Raw genomic sequence first — 17,350 nt, forward strand, 5'->3', positions numbered from 1 at the left:
TAAAAATCTTTAATTACCCGAACCAAGATGAATCTTATTTTTATTTAATTTATAATTAATTTTATTTCTTTATGACGTAAAATAAATATTTTTATATTCATAGTGAAAATCATTTAAAATTACTATGAAATTATTTTTCAAGCCTCCAAAATTAAAGGAAATTAACTTCATCAAGGAACACTAAAAACAGTTTTGATTCTCCAAAATGCAAAATTGAAAATGAAGAATGAAAACCCCAAAAATAACCACACACAAAAAAGAGAACAGGTCCCCTAATAGTTCTTAATTATGAGTTATAGTTATCAAGCCCCAAATCTCTTAGCGCATCGGTGGCAGCATCTTTGCAGCTTTCATGATTTTCCTTCGCCTTACGGATAAACTTGTCAATACCGTTATTCAGCAGAAGCATTCTGCAAACGAAAGCATCAGTTTTCGATAAATCGAGACTAGTATTACTAGTAACTTCTTTAATAGCATTATTCAGCGATTGAAAAAATTATGAACGTTGATACTCGAATTATCTATATCCAACTTAAATGAAGTGCTGAAATAAAACTTGCCTGTTTTCCGGGTTCCTAACAACAAGATTCCGAATCATGAGACAGGAACTTCTTTGCATCGGCTGAGCAGCAGGGAACTTCTGCATGGCTTGAATAGCAAGATCACCTGCTCCAGCTTCAACGGCACGAGTTGCATTGTCGGGTGATCTCAAGCAGAGTACAGAAATGATGGCCATGACCTAAAGTCGAGTTCATTATGATGTCAATCCTATATTGTTATGCATGCATATGTTTTATCACGAAACTGCACATGACTTTCACATCCATTATTACATCGAGTGTTTCTCAGAGCATCCGAACTGTTGTTTGAAAACAAGTAAGACTATCATGTTGTACAAATACTAATTCAGCAGAACATTAAAATGGTTGTGAAAACTGGATCATCAAGCATTTCACGGGTATAAGATTTATCAATCCCTTACCTCTTGCAGCACAGATGGATCATCAGAAAATCTAGCCGATAATTTGATCAGCTTGTCCATACCTCCTTTTTCGACTATAGCACTCTTATTTGAGTCACTTCCTGCCAACTAGCCAAATAGGGGAGAAAAGAAGGCATTGATGATTCCGGTAAGACATGAAACTAAAATTCAGATAATGCAGCTTCATGAAAGTACAAGCTTCTGATTCATAATCCGTATAGTTAAGATTTACAGATTTAAAATATACAAGTGCACGCAGTTCAAGTATCACGTCACCTACAATAGAAAACCCTTTTTTGAATGGTACCATTGTACAGCTCTAAAAACAAAATATTTCATGCCATGAAAGCAGAGAAGATTAGTGAAAGATTACAATAAAGGAAACAACCTTCAACGGAGCATTTTATGTCTATACCTTGGATAACAATGAACAACAAGTTCTAGCTACAGTTTTGTTGCGTTGTTCACCACTATCATCAACACACTTAAGAAGCACATCGATACCACCAGCATCGGCAATGGACTTACATATTTCATCCTGCACAAAATGAAACACATTATAGTAAATTCAAAGGCTAATGTTCATCACACATACATAATTAGTATTTTAAGCCTATTATATTAACCTAAATCAAGTAGTCTCTTATATCTCAACTAATTCTAATAACTTACATTGACAGCAACGGCTTTTAGTGCTATGCTAGCGGAAACAAGACTAGGTGAACTAATCCCCCCATGAAGAGATTCCACAAGAGCTTTTGCAATTCCAATTTTCGCAAATCTTCGTGCATAACCATAAACCTGAAGCAACAAAATATCGCTCAACCGTTTTGAGGAACAATAACAGTACTACCTAAAAGATTTAGTACACGTATTTTACTTACTTCGGAAGCAACAACCCGATTATCATCGGAGGTTAACAAAACACGTATAGCATCATACAAACTTTGAATGCTTCCCTGAGTTTGTCCACTCAAAACTTGTAGAATCAGCTCATCGACTCGTAAGTCCATTAATGATTGTTTAACAACTTCATTACCGCTTGCAGCCGCAGCAACAACAGTGAAACCTGATTTCAAAATATCCAAATCTCGAATCCCATCACTAAGAATACCAACCACAATCTTCGGTCCTCCACTTGCCCTAAAACTCTCCGTACTTTGAACATCTAAAAGACAAACAAAACAGAGCATAAACTAATTTAACTCCAACACATAAACTATTACCAAATCTTAAAACATATTGAATTGTTCTAAACCTGTAAGCAATGATGCCATTGCCTTAAAACAAGAAACTAGACACTGCCTTGATTTAGTTGGAATTTTACTACAGATCAAACAAACCAATTCGATACCGCCGTTTTTAGCAACAATCGCTGCATTCCCCGAATCTTCTTTATTAGAAATACATAATTCACTTAGGTCATTAAGCAAGGCAGTGATTTGGACTAAATCTTGGCCGCCGAATTGATCCTTCGAATCAGCATTCAGTTGCTTCAGCTTATCCAAGCATTGCATCGCCGGATGGTCCTTGATGCCGCCTTCTCCAGGAACACACTTCACGATCCCTATTTCAAATCGGTCGTTCAAAAAACACTCAGTTAAAAATGGGAATCCACGACAAAATGGATTAAAAATGAAAGGGAGATTGTAGAGATACCAGAAAGATCGACGCCTTGAAGGGAGAGTGTTTGGATGGCGTCTTCTAGAGCTTCGGCGGGATCCATCCCGAGGTCATCTATGTTCTCTTTCACTAACTCGTCGAAGGCCTCTTGTGAGATTGTACGGACGTTCTTGGTCGGAGCCATCTTTGGTTTCTCTTAGCTACAGATTTTAGGGATCCGCCGCTGATCGGAGGAATGACGGACCGGCGGCGAAGAAGATCTGTTAAGACTCAGGAGTCAGGAGTGTAATTTTTTAATTTCCGAGAGGTCAGAGATTTTAAATTTTAACTCTTATCTGACGATTTGGCTCCTAAATTATTATGTTTTATTTTTATAATTTTTTTTGGGTAAATCAATTTTTTCTTAAGGAGTTCCTTGAACAAAAAAAAGTTAAGTCCCATATTTAAATTCAAAAATAATTTAAATATTAAAAAAAACAAATAAATTATTAGTTTAGATGTTAAAAACCTATTAAGATCTACATGGACACGTGGACAACATAGGTTTAACGTATCAAAATTTAAAAGAGTTAAATTCTTTGTCAAAATGTATATATTTGTAATTTGACTCGTATTTAAATATATTTCATACCATTTTATGCTGCTGCATCCTAGGTAACAACGAGGAGGATTAAGAAACATTTATTTAAATAATACTAATATTTTGTAATTTTTACTAAAATATTTTAAAATCTGAAAACCACTTAAAATCTAATAATGTAAATGATATTTTAATGCTCACAAACTGGGAAATGAACAGAATTAAAACACTATAATACCCAATTCAAACAGGTTGCCAACCTAGTCTAGATTTTCATTTCAATTTATTCTAATATTACTAAATTACATATCCCCATCATTATTTAAAGAAAATTTAAGTGCATAAAAATTGATAAGCAAGGTTAAGCGAACTCAAGCTCGTGTAGTTAGGTTAGCTTAGGCTATGTCTTAAACCCGAGCCGTATGTTGAGCCCTAAATTTTAGAGTCAAACTCGAGCTTGAATATATAAAAAGGTAAAACAAAACATTGAACAAATACAATGAAAGGCCTATTCGCTATTGGCTCCCCAATACAATACTGCTGAATCATACACTCCAAATTCTACTGATAAAATATATACAACCTAATGTAAGCTCCCTTCACACACACACACAATTGATCCATTTTTACGGCTATTCTCCTTTGATAGACATAATAAAGTGTTAATAATAGAGAGGGGGGCAACAAAATCTACCATATCGAAGTTTCATTCTTGTAAAAGTTCCATGGCAGCTAAGCGCCTCACACGCTGCATAAGTCGTCGTCTGCGATAGATACCAACCAGACGTAGGATGAGTATGAGAATAATCGCCGAACAATCAAACACCCTTCCGATTCCTATCCCCCCTGCAAAACGGGAAAAAAAGAACAATTTGTACAATTGGCTAGCATATACGTACAGCAATGCATTAGCTCCAAGGTTTTCAGAACCAGATTAACAATGGTTGAGCTGGTCAGATCACTGATTCTCAGTCCAACCAGTTCGTCCAGTTCGATTAAATAAATTATTTTAAAATTTTAAAAAGTAAAAAAAAAAAAACTGGTTCAACCGAATCGACCAGCCGGTTTGACCCCTTATTCTGGACCGGTACCCCAGCCTATTCCCAATCCGATCAACCAGTTCAATCCAGTTTTGAAAATAATAATTAGCTTTCCAACACCAAAATGATCTGAAAATATCGATCACATGGTTACTTATTACTACCATCATCAAATTGACCCTATGAACAACATATATATACCTGTTGGAATAAAATCTAATGGTGTGGCTCTGTAGATGATACTTAGCAACATCTGCAAAATAGTGGTTAAGAGTTTTAGCAGAGAACAGTCGGGAACCGGAGTTTTTAAATGAAATGAGCAACTCGTTCAACATACATATGTGTTGCAAGTTAGTCACCTAACTTTGATTTATTATCGTCTAAACCGTCATGACAACCTATCAGTTTGTTATACTTAAAGCTTATAAAACAGTCACCTTTTTGTCAGCCCTTCCTAAAATTAATTGATAGAAGCTTTGACTAACCTCTGGTTTATAAGATCCTCAAAAGTTCTACCGGTTTCCTTTTGAATTGAAGATATAAAGTTAATGTATGACATGCACCGTAAGAAAATAGAAGATAGTGCACGCTCTCGACATTGAAGAAGTGCTAACTTTTCTAATTGAAAACAGTAAAACATAACATTAACTCAAAATAAAGACAAGGACAAGCACATGACCGCCACCAGACGTAAAATGCTTGTGCAGGCTAGTCTGCACATGTGCAAATAACATAAACGCATGTCTGTGTCTAGATGCCACTGCTGTATATATGCATATATATATATATATCTTCACAGCATATATATGCACTGAACTTAACTGCAAAAAGGCGTATCTCGGCAATATATGTATCATTTGTATCAGGATCCATCAATCCCTGGAAGATTCTCTTGATGAAGAATGGTAACTCACGCACTTTCTGCTAAGAAAAGAAGGAAGAAAATGTTCACGGCCTGCTCACAACAGAACAGAACATCAAGCATTACAGTTGTAAGACAAACGGAACAATAAACAAGAAGCAAGTATAAGGATTGTTAGCGTGAACAAAACAAAACAACATTATTCTGCAGTTCACCTCGAAAGCAATGTCAGAACCATTAAATTATATGGTAAAACCATTAATTTTAAAGTTGTATCTGTCTGACAGAAATCAACTTAGCATACATGTTTACTAGAGTATACAAATGGCTATAATTAGCACGCATACCTGAATGAATCCACGTGCACCTCCAAGAAAGAGGAGGTTATACCTCCGTACACTTTTAAGCACCTCAGCAACTTCTTGGTTCTGTGGCTGTTGTTCCAATGATGCCTCTGGCATCAAATTAACAATCATGCAGGTACACATGGGACACCCACATGGCTTTGACGCTGAGGAATAGTTCCAGAATTGCAAAATACAACTGCCTGCCAAAAACCGAAACAAGACCAGAAAAAAAGAAACCAACTTAAGGAAAGTTGATTAGAGGACAAACACATAAGTCAGTTCCCCAATCCAGGGAGTATTCAATGACTATAATTTATCGAGACAATCATTTTACTGCAAAAAGCAAGTTAAGAGTTCCAACTTAACACAAGTTCTGGCAATCAAAGGCACTAGCTGCACAACTATAACAACAGTAAATAAATGAAGAGTTAATATATACCAAGGTACCTAAATACTTTAGCAACTTATACCACTTGGTACCTAAACTTTTTTTAGACCTAACTGATGCCTAAACTTGAAAACCGTAAGCCAACTTGGTACTTTTTCAGGTACCTGACTAACTCCATTAAAATGTGTTGACATGGCACTGATGACCAATATCATGGTAACACATGGCAGCCTCACATTTTGACACATGGCAAAAGATAAAAATTAATTAAAAATATTATAATTTTTAGTTTTGCCACATATCAAAATGTGAGGCTGTCATGTGTCACCATGTTATTGATTGTCAATGTCACGTCAACGCCACGGCGTATTTTAACAATGTTAACCAAGTACCTAAAAAGTACCAAATTGGCTTATGATTTCCACGTTTAGTTGCCAAGATCAAATACCTCTGTATATATTAACCCATAAATGAATTTCAGCTTCAGAAACAAAGGCAATGACAAACAGATAATGCAACCCCCCGCCCTCTCCCCCCCCCCCCCAAAAAAAAAAAAATTACCATCCATTACTCCTATTGCGAAGGGAAAAAAAAAGTTTATTAGCACTCAACAACCACCTTTGTACTAATACTGAAATTTTTGCCGTTTGGGGGATCCACAATTTCATGTGAGTTCCTAATATCTCTTCCTGTTTACACAACTCGATAACAATCTCATTAAGTCATCAGCATCTAAAGGGCGAAACTATAGTGAGAAGAAACGAATCCTCCTTTAAAAGTGTTCATAGTTTATAGTTTAAACCTCAAGATTCTTTAACAATTCCACTATAAAATAAAAGAGAGAATAAATTAATGAGTAAAAAGAGACTTGTTTCCTAGTAACAACGAAATTCTTTTCTTCAAGCAATATACCACCTTTACACAAGCTTCAGAAAAGAACAAAATAAAGCATATCATGTAAATGTATATAAACCATAAAAATTGTATACACAAAGTACAATAAAAATCAGAACAAACTATTTGAAAAGGTTAAATTCTGCTATTAGCCCTGTACTTTACAAAAGCTATGGATTGAATCCTTATACTTTAATTTGATCATTTTAGTCCTTGTACTTTTCAAATTTTAAAATTTCAATCTTCACCAAAAGTAACTGCTAAATTCATTAAGTTAAATTTTGCTATTTCCAAAATTTGATGTAGCAAACCGTATATGTAATGCCATGTCAACTTGTTATTTACAAGTAATACCTACTGAAAATTCAGTTAATGAATTAACTAATGTCATTTGCGTCAAGACTAAAAGTTCAAATTTTGAAAAGTGTAGAGACTTAAAATGATTCAATTAGAGAATATGGACTAAATCTACAATTGTAAGCATACTGAATGGATATAACTGCTACTGTTTGGGTTAGACTAAAATTTCAAAAGTACAAGGACTAAAATTAACAAATTTGAAAAGTACTGGGACTAAAATTGATCAAATGAAAGTACAGCAACTAAATCCATAACTTTCACAAAGCATAGTGGCTAATAGCAGAATTTAACCATTTGAAAAAAAATGGTTTCCTAACAATTTCTTGAATGAACCAACAAATTCATGTTAACCAGTGAGAAATTTTAACTAATTTGTGCTAATTCAAAATACTAATTCGCGCTGGAAACTAAAATTCCAAGTACAGTTTCAGAGAAAAAGCCTTATTTCTTTTTCCTTTTCGTTTCTTTCTAGATTTTTTTTTTCTAACCAACCAAACAAAACGAAGCTCAAGACAGAAGTGGCTAAATAAATTTGTTTAAAAAAAAAAAACAAAGGAATTTGAAAAAGGGAAGTACCGCAATACCAATGGCCGCAATTAGATCGACAAGGAACAGTGAAGGGGCCAAAGCAAATTGGGCAACAATCATCATCGGGAGGGGTTTCACTCAATCTCTTATTGCCTCCTAATTCCTCCATTTTTCTATCAGTTTCCATTTTCCCTCCCTTACACTTTCACTTTTTTTTTTCCTTAAGAATTTATTATTGAAGAATGTTTTTTTCCATCACTTTCTCGGGAAAAATGCGCGGTGTTATTGTTGTTAGAAAATGTGGAATATCAAATGCCCCGCCGTTCATATATATATTCACGAGTTTTCGCGTAGTTTTCTAGGCAAGGACATAAAAGTAAATCTACTTTTTAAGCAAAAAATTAAACAATTTTTTTAAATAAAGTAAATAATGGATTCGGAAATTAAAATCCGTAAGAGAAACATGGATTTAGATTTTTATTATCCAATTTTAAATCCGTTATTTGTAAAAGTAAAACAGATTCGGATAATAAATATTTGAATATTAATATTTGTATTTACTTCAAATTAGAGGTGTCTATGGGCCGGGCATCCCGGCCCGATCCGAAGGTCCGCCCTAAATATGGGAGGGTTTGGGTAAAAGTATAGGCCCGAAATATGGGTTTGGAAAAAAAATGAGGCCCGTTTAGAAAATGGGCCGGGCCTCAAGCACCACTTTTTTGGCCTCGGGCTCGGCTCGGCCCGGCCCGAATTTAATTAAAATATACTTTTATTTTTATTTTTAAATTTTAAAATATTTTTAAAATACTTTTATTTTTATTTTTAAAATTATTTTTTGGTGTTTATTAAAAAATGGGCCGAGCCTGGCCGGGCTCGGGCTTAGGATTTTATTCCCGGGCCGTGCCTAGACAAAATTCCAGGCCCATGTTTCGGGCCGGGCTCAGGCATAGGAGGAGGGCCGAAATTTTTTCTGGGCCTGACCCAAACCCGGCCTGGCCCATGGACACCTCTACTTCAAATATGAAATATGTTATAAATAGTAATTAAAATATTCGAAAAAAATTTATTTAAATCTGTAATATTCAAATCAGGGTGAATCTAGGAATTATAAATTTTTGTGATCTTAAAATATAATTTTATCATTTATTAATTTATAATTTTATTTTTTTTAAAAGTATTATATATTAATTTATAAATTTATTATTATGGGGACTAAAAGGTTAATGTTTTATTTTTGGGACCAAGCCCTTGTCTGCCTTTAAATATCGAATATGATCCTTGAAAATTCCTTCAAATGCATTAAAAATTAAAATAAACATTTAAAAAATTATAACTATTCGTTTTAAATAAATAAATAAAAATCTTGCAACCGTTAAATATACATTAATATAGATTATATTTTAGAATTCAATAATCGACTAACATAGCCAAATTTTGACATCTTTTTTTTTTAACAATAATCTCATTATAAGTTCTTATCATATATGCTCTTTTTGATACGATGCCTAGAACTGCTCATAGTCCCTTCCCAATTCATAAATAGAAGGATAATACGCTTCAGCGCACTCGAACTCACGTCCTCTTATACTGACAACAATACCAATAACGATCGAATTATGATTAATCCGCATTTATACTTTTTTTTTTCATATACCTATGTCCCATATTTATATATTAATTTGAAAAACATAAGGAATGCAATAAATAAGCCTTGAGATTGAACATTTGAACAATGGTTTTAAGATTTACTGCTGCTCATCAACCTCTATAAAAATGGGATATTATTTTTCAAATTATAGTTCAATATAATGGTAAAATTATACTTTAATCTTTTAAAATTTTATAATTCAAATTTGTTCCCCTAAAATGATTTCATGGCTCCGCCTTTGGTTGTAATGATTAATCTTGGTTGAATTTGTTCATATAGTTGTAACTTTAAAGGAAAAAAAAAGCTTTACTTGTATTCTACATAGAGGTGCTCATGGACCGGGCAGCCCGGCCCGGCCCGACGGCCCGCCCGAAATATGGGAGGGTTTGGGTAAAAATATAGGCCCGAAATATGGGCTTGGGCAAAAAAATGAGGCCCGTTTAGAAAACGGGCCGGGCCTCGGGACCACTTTTTCGGCCCGGGCCCGGGCCGATATAATAAATATATTTATTTTTTAAAATTTAAAAATATTTTTTACATACTTTTTAAATTTTTTTAAATTTTAAAATATTTTTAAAATACTTTTTTAATTTTTTTTAATTTTTTTAATTTTAAAATATTTTAAAAATATTTTTTAAATACTTTTTTAATTTTTTTAAAATTTTAAAATAAAAGTGGGCCGGGCCGGGCTTATGATTTTTTTCTCGGGCCGGGCCTGGGCAAAATCTTAGGCCCATATTTCGGGCCGGGCCCGGGCTGAAATTTTTTATGGGCCCGGCCCATGAGCACCTCTAATTCTACATGTTATACTCGAACGATTCTGCTTCAATTCGCATGTGCATACAATAACGGATATTGATATTAAATTTTGGAGATTAATTAAAAAAATTAAAAGTAAAGGTTTAATTCAAATTCTTAGAACTTTCAAGAGGCTTAGTTAGGATTACTAAAAAATTTGAAAAGTCTAACTAAAATTGTCAAAAACATGGAGGGTCTTAATAAGAATTTCCAAAATTTAAAGATAATTTTCCAAATTTTTTGATGGACAAGGTCCCTAGCTCCTATAAGGATCCACCACTGGTTCATACATATTATAAAAAGGTAGTAAACATAGATTTAACTTTTTCTTATATTATATCATAAAAATTCTTTAAATTATTTAAGTATTGAAATGCATGCTGTAATTAAATTTTCGATAAATTTGATTTCTTTTCATACCAGACAATCGATGTAAGTGAGACAATAATGTTTAAACCGGATCGGTTGAGTCAGGATATCAATTCAGATAATGGTATCGAATTGATTTATTCACTAATCGATACGAATCTATTGAACCGACAAAAAAAATAAGTTGAAATAATGATGGGATCGAAAAATTTTTTATTTCTTATTTTTTTTAATCAAGCCGACAAATGAGCAACATTTGACAAAAATAAAACTTCAAAATGATTTTAGAAATTAAAATAAGTAATTTACGAATAAAACCTTTTAAACCAGTGGCGGATTAAAATTAAAATAATAATTTAATTTAATTCTTTACAAATTATAAATATACAAACTATTAAAATAATAAAATTATATTTTTACTATATTTTTAATATACAATTTAATCTCGCCCCAACAAAATTTTCTCATTTCCGCCGATGTTTTGAACGTTGATTTATATGGTCCATTATCAACTCGTTAAAGTCTAATAAATCGGCCGTATTATCAGTAATAAAGAGACAAATTTTCATTTACACTATCACGTTGCTTGGACAACAAATGTCTGTTTATATGTTAGGTGGTCAGACATTGGGTCTTTACTCTTTAGTCAAAAAATATAATGACATTAGTTCACTTCAAAATGATAAAATTATATTTTGATCCTCAAAAAAATTTGTGTTAAATTATTTTTCTAATTATGCCTCTATTTATATGTTAAGTATATACATATTTACAATTTAATCCCTGTGTTTTAAATATACATCCTTAATTAACATTTTAACACTTGCTTGATTGGTTAATGGAATGATTTGATTGGTATAATATTGATAATTAAATTTTTTAGGTTTAAGGACTAATTTGAAAATCTAACAATAGTTTGAGAACGTATGATGCAATTAACCTTAATAAATAAAGGAAATGATACTATGGTGGTTTACTATAATGTCTTCAACATAAATTTAGCTCTTAATGTATACATTTTTTTTATCAAATTGATACTCTTTTTAGCTTAAATTGACCGTTGACTTTTTAGAGATAGTCAACTTTGATCATCAACTCTTAAAAAAGATGGATCAAATTGTTGAGTTTTTTTAACGAAATATTGACTAAAACATTAAGTTTTTAAACACGGTAGTTTGCAATTTGCATGACAACCAGGGGCACAGACAGTGGCCTTGGTCCCCAGCCAAATGGTATACTTGCTATTTTAAGCCCTCTAAAATGTAAAACATTATATTTAAGTATTTTAAGCATTTAATTTTATAATTTTATATAAATTTATCATACGGGATGCCGCACAAAAATTATTAAAAAATATAATGTTTTAGTTAGCATTTTCATTTAAAAAACTATCGGGACTCTTTTAGAAAATTTAATGATTAAATTTAGATTAAAAAAAAGAATAATGACAAAATATATATATATATATAATAAAATATGTTATAAAATAAGGATCGTAAAAGTTAGAATTTGAACTTAAACCCATAAATCCTAACCCTTAAATTAAATGGTAATACATGTCTAAACACATGTCTTCATAGGTATTACAATAACAATCAGGGGCAAATTCAGAAATTAAGAGGGACTGAATAGGTATTTTTACCAAATCCTTTTACAAATTTGGACCACTTATTTTTTATGATTTCTTTAATTGTAATTGATTACATCAGGTTGTAATACAAAGCACTATTTGATCAAAATTATAATCACTAGGCCTGCATGCTACATTGATTAATTAAACACCCTTTTCATACTTTCAACTATATTGTATATCAAACATATCTGTCCAAATTTAAATGATGCTAAATGATCACAAATTATTCCACAAAATATCTAATTTCACCACTTCCTAAGATTACATTCTAAAATCTACATTATTTGAATTTTTTTATTGTTTTTAAAATGTATATGTCGATATATGCGTATTTAAACACGAGTATAAAAGTTGCAAGTATTATGAACATCTCTGATCTAAGATGCTCAATCTATCAAAAATTGGGTAAATTAGTCTCTGTGCATTAAATCAAAAAGTAATTCTGGTCTTTTCTGTTAAATTTTTCATTCGTCTGTAGTGTTAAAAACTGGTGTGGCTAATTGAATGACCAGACAGTGACACGTGGCATGCCACTTATGCCTCATGTTAATGTATAATGACTTGTTTTTAACAGTAGAAAAATGAATGAAATTTTTAACAGAAGCAGTAATTTACTAGTTGATCTAATCTGTAGAGACTAATTTACTCATAATTTGAATAAAAAAGAAAAAAACAAAACCCAACTCCTAATACAAGAATCTCCACGAATACTTTATACCGAATATAAGGCTGTATAATTTTAAATATATTAAAACTTTTAATAATTAAATAAATTAATACTAAAATATATTTTATATGTCCTTCCAAATGTAAACACACATTCGACCATCATTAGGGCACATGTAAAAATAAAATTAATGTCCTACTTTAGCATTATTTATTTTATTATAATTATATATTTTATTGGTTAAACTTTCATTTTCTTTGAAACCTTAAAAAGTACAATACGACAGCGATAAGTTAGATTGGTTCAATTTTTAAGGCAGTTTTTTATAAAATCTGAAGAGTATAGAGATTAAATTTAATAAAATAAAAGTACAGGGTAAAATTCTTAATTTTCAAAAAGTATAAAATTTGTAACATATTTTAACCTTATGTTTGATATGATATGTATTTAAACATAAATATCAGATCATATACATTTTATAAATATGTTCTGATCATATCTACTCTTTTTGACACAATAATGTCTAGAACTACCTATAGCTCTTCCCAAGTCTTAAATAAGAGAACAATGCGCTTCATTAGAGCTCTATAATAAAGGGTCCTCTCAAATACATTCATCATTGTTTTTGAGGTATTGTACGTTTTTATAAAATTTAAATAATTGTTTTTTTTTATTTTTGTCACATGTTAAAATGCGAGGCTACTACGTGTTACCATGCTCCTGGTCGTGAGTGTCACGTCATCGTATTTTAACAGTATTAGTAGAGTTGTCCACGGGCCAGGCTGGTCCGAATTCGGGCTGAGCCCTAACAAAATTCTACGCCCGATTGATAGGCTTCAGGCCCACTTTTCAGAAGGGCCATCCGACTCGACCCATAGACAAGTCTAAATATTAGTCATATACCTAAAAGAAATACTAATTAAGTTGGTTTACGATTTTCAAGTTTGGTTACCAGTTAGAATAAAAAAAAACTAAATACAAATTAGTAAATATAAGTTACTAAGTTTAGATACCTTACTATATATTAACCGAAATACGTATAATTAGACCTAAACCTAAATACTCGAAATCCCATTTTGCGAACACCCGAAAAGACCCAATAGCTTTTGAGGCTATTAGAGCCTTAATTAATGTGTATAACAATTAGTTTACACTAATTAAGCGCCATTATTAACATCATTACTCTAAAAAAAACACATGATTATGGTACATAGGTTAAGCTTTATCCACTCCAATGTATGGTCCTAACGTTTACTTTATTTCTCTCTTTTTCTTTTTGCTAAGCCATGCTGTAATATTATTCTCCAACATTTCAACTTTCTTAACTTCTTAGCTTTAAATTCATTAAATTAATGTTTTTTATAATAAAAAAAATTAAGATAAAAAGTTATCAAACAACCATTTTTCCGGTGGGTTGATTAAAATATGAAATAAAAAGCTTTAAAATTCAACTTATTTTGGTTAAAATACTATAAAGGCCCTTGTACTGAGTATTGGATTGCGTTTTGTTCATTCTATTAAAACAAAGGTTAAAAATTCCATCCATTTCAACTGTTAAAAACTGATATTTGTACGTCAACATGAGGCACGACATGCTATGTATCATTGTCTGGTTCTTACGTCAGCAATACCACTTTTCAATAGGAATGACCAATTTGCTCATTAATCTAACATATAGTGAATTTTTGAGTAAATGAGATAAAATACAATCTAACTTCTAATACAAAGTCTCAATCATATTTTTATGACTTTTTTTTATATGCATAGAAAAAAGTTTAGTCGATACGAGAGCCTGATAATGGGCTTGGTCCTTAAAATGGAAAAAAATTATAAAATTATAAAATGTTATAATAATAAATTTATTTTTGACTCCTCAATAATTTATAATTCTATTTCTCCCCTTAATTTTTTTCTAGCATCACTCATGGTTGGTATTATATCAATAGATGTCGTATTAATCGGTACGTATCGATTTCGTTATAAAACAAAATGTTACCTTAGTTTCATTATCCATCTCTATCAACATATACCAATACATATTTTTATATATTATTAAAAATTTTGAAACTAAAATTATAAATCAAAACAAATTATTACTATTTTAAATATAAAATTTTAAAATTCAAATACAATGGAAGAATGGATTGGACTCTCCCATCCCTAAATACATCTAGAATTTATATATAAAAATATTTAAAACATCGATAAATCTAAAATATTACCCCGATATATGCCAATTCTATAGATATAAATTTATACAAGAATTGAAAGGAATAATAAAAGGCAATCAAAATGATTGAAATTTATATTCTCACAAATCTCGAAATAATTAACTTTTATGTATTATAAAATGGGTAAATTACACTAGTAGTCAATCAACTATAAGTAAATTTCTTTTTTAATCACTGAAATGTTATAAAATCTCTTCTTCTTTTTTTATCACTCAACTATTTAAATTTTTTGTCACTAATTATTAATTATCAACAAAAAATTAACTTAAAAACTTTTAAAATCGGCAACATGATTAAAAATTATATTTTCATGAATAAGACAAAAGAATTAGGGTGAGTTTGAATGGGCGGTGCGTTTACCTGCGGTTAGTGTAAAAACAGCGGTGGCGGTGAGATTAGATACTATAGCTATACTGTAGCGTGAGACAAAAAGTAAACTAAACGCACCGCACTACACCCAATCGCCCATCCAAACCCACCCTTAGTCTGAATCACAAAAAATTAAGATTAGTTTCCCAAACAAGCCCAACCAAAGGGTAAATTGAAGTTATTTTCTCTGGACTTTTTATTTTTTTTCCATATATGTATTTTTCAAATATATAAATAATTTTAAAAATTAAATAATTTATGTCTTTGAAAAATATTACCACATCAACATTCCTCTCGAACATGAATAATTTCATAAATAAACAAAAAAAAATCTCGACAACTCGAATAAAAAAATTAAATAAAAAAGAAATTTTTTATTTATCCACGTGTCAAAGACCCAACACCTCTAGAAATCTCATGCATACTACCAGGGTTGAAACCCAAGCATCCAAGGAGACCTTGTTTGTAAGGCAAAAATGTTTTCCGCCTCATCTCCTCCGCGACGGCCCGATTCACCGTATAATGCAGCTCGTGTGCCGATACCGGAGGCGTTCTCCGCTTCGAACTCGCCGTCGTCAACGATGGCGCGTGTTTAACATCTTCCACTTCTTTCTTACCCAAAACAGAGTATTTCCTCAAAGGTTCTTTGATGTTCGTTGCTCTGCCTTCAGATGCACTCCTAAACAGCAATAAGTCCCTCAGTTTCCATTTTTTATTGCCTCTTTGAAACGAAATGGCTGAAAAGATCGATGAAACGTAGGATTTGGGGGTTTTTGTTGATGAAAAATTGATGGGGTTTTCGAAATTTGAGGGACATTCATCTTGTTCATCCAAAATGATGTTGGTGACTCTAAATGGGGATAAAGATCGGCTTTTTTTGTGAATTAGATTGTAATTATAGCTTGAAGATGATGTTGTTGACGATGAAAATGAAAATCCAGATTTCCTTTCTCTTCCTCGTTGTTCTTGTTTCGCTTGCGGTGGTTCGAACAAATGCGGTGGTTTAAGCGGCTTTATCTTACCACCGGCGAATAACTCGTCGGCTGATAATGAAGTTCTTTCCAACTGGCCGCTGAAATTAAACTCGAAATCTCCACACCCATTGTTGCCATCATCGTCGTCGTTGCTTTGCTTCGGCTCCCACCCGAAAGGGACCGCCGGTGAAGAACCGACGACGTGAGAAACGCCGTTGAGTTCACCGTACAACGAAGAATCATGAGAAGGACTGGTTGGAGCGGTGGAGAATAAGAGGTTCCCGCCGAAGCGTTGCGGGCTTGAGGGAGCGGTGATGTACGGCGATGAACATGAGCTGTCGAAGTTGAACTCCGTCGTAGGGAGCGGCGCCACCACTTCGACCTCCATTTGTGGCAGTGGGAATCAAAGGTAGAAAGATATAGAAATGGGAAGGTGGGCGGAGAGGGGAAAAAAATTGGTGAAGTCTCACAAGGGCGACCCATTTATAAATAATGACTTAGTAGTATAGGAGTGAAAACTGAACCTTCGAAAAGTAGGTAAAGATTGAAAATTTGAAAATGGATAGTAGTTAGAGTGTTTGGACTATTTTTAAAAGGGATAATTTTAAAATTATACACTAATTTTGATTTAATATTTAATTTGATACATGAATTTCGATTTAGTGCAATTACACATTTAGAGTTTTAATTGTGGTTTAAATGTATAAATAAAAAATTAATTTTAATTTAACCGTACATACTTAAAAGAATAAATACATTAGTTTATTTTTATATTAGATATATATAATTATTTATATTGCAATATGAATACTTAAAAATCTATTATATCGATAATTGTGTAAGTAATTTACGAAAATTGAATTAAATTAAAAGATATTATATCGATAATGCGTGACTATTGCCGTATAAATTAGGGTGTTTAAACTTTAGTTAAAATAAAATTAACCAACCGAACCGATCTAAGGGTTGGAAGGATTATGACTAGCTCTAGGCATTGTATTAAAAAAAACCTAAATATTTTTATATAAATATATTTGAAAATAACTATGTAAGAGTT

General features: G+C 32.1%; 2 protein-coding genes across 3 annotated transcripts; both read right to left on the reverse strand.

The window, feature by feature from the left end:
- Nucleotides 1-151: 151 nt before the first annotated feature.
- LOC105773131 (uncharacterized) lies at nucleotides 152-7,905 on the reverse strand. Of its 2 annotated transcripts, XM_052628914.1 has the most exons (13): nucleotides 7,653-7,905; nucleotides 5,435-5,634; nucleotides 5,048-5,146; nucleotides 4,427-4,478; nucleotides 3,931-4,031; nucleotides 2,642-2,798; nucleotides 2,241-2,549; nucleotides 1,867-2,150; nucleotides 1,655-1,783; nucleotides 1,398-1,520; nucleotides 983-1,090; nucleotides 561-739; nucleotides 152-410 (listed from the first exon to the last, which is right to left on the reverse strand). In XM_052628914.1, the coding sequence occupies exons 1-13, from the start codon at nucleotides 7,789-7,791 to the stop codon at nucleotides 287-289; spliced, it is 2,004 nt and encodes a 667-aa protein (XP_052484874.1). In that variant the 5' UTR covers nucleotides 7,792-7,905; the 3' UTR covers nucleotides 152-286. The 2 variants fall into 2 exon arrangements, with proteins under 2 accessions (XP_052484874.1, XP_012450270.1); XM_012594816.2 differs by lacking the exons at nucleotides 4,427-4,478; nucleotides 5,048-5,146; nucleotides 5,435-5,634; nucleotides 7,653-7,905 and having other exon boundaries at nucleotides 2,642-2,865; nucleotides 3,880-4,018.
- A 7,652-nt stretch (nucleotides 7,906-15,557) lies between these two features.
- Nucleotides 15,558-16,758, reverse strand: LOC105773163 (uncharacterized). The gene has a single exon (XM_012594866.2). It carries the CDS (start codon nucleotides 16,679-16,681, stop codon nucleotides 15,698-15,700), a length of 984 nt encoding a protein of 327 aa, XP_012450320.1. The 5' UTR covers nucleotides 16,682-16,758; the 3' UTR covers nucleotides 15,558-15,697.
- Between the last annotated feature and the right edge of the window lie 592 nt (nucleotides 16,759-17,350).

The sequence above is a fragment of the Gossypium raimondii genome, chromosome 1 (genome assembly GCF_025698545.1).
Source record: "Gossypium raimondii isolate GPD5lz chromosome 1, ASM2569854v1, whole genome shotgun sequence".
Lineage (NCBI taxonomy): Eukaryota > Viridiplantae > Streptophyta > Magnoliopsida > Malvales > Malvaceae > Gossypium > Gossypium raimondii.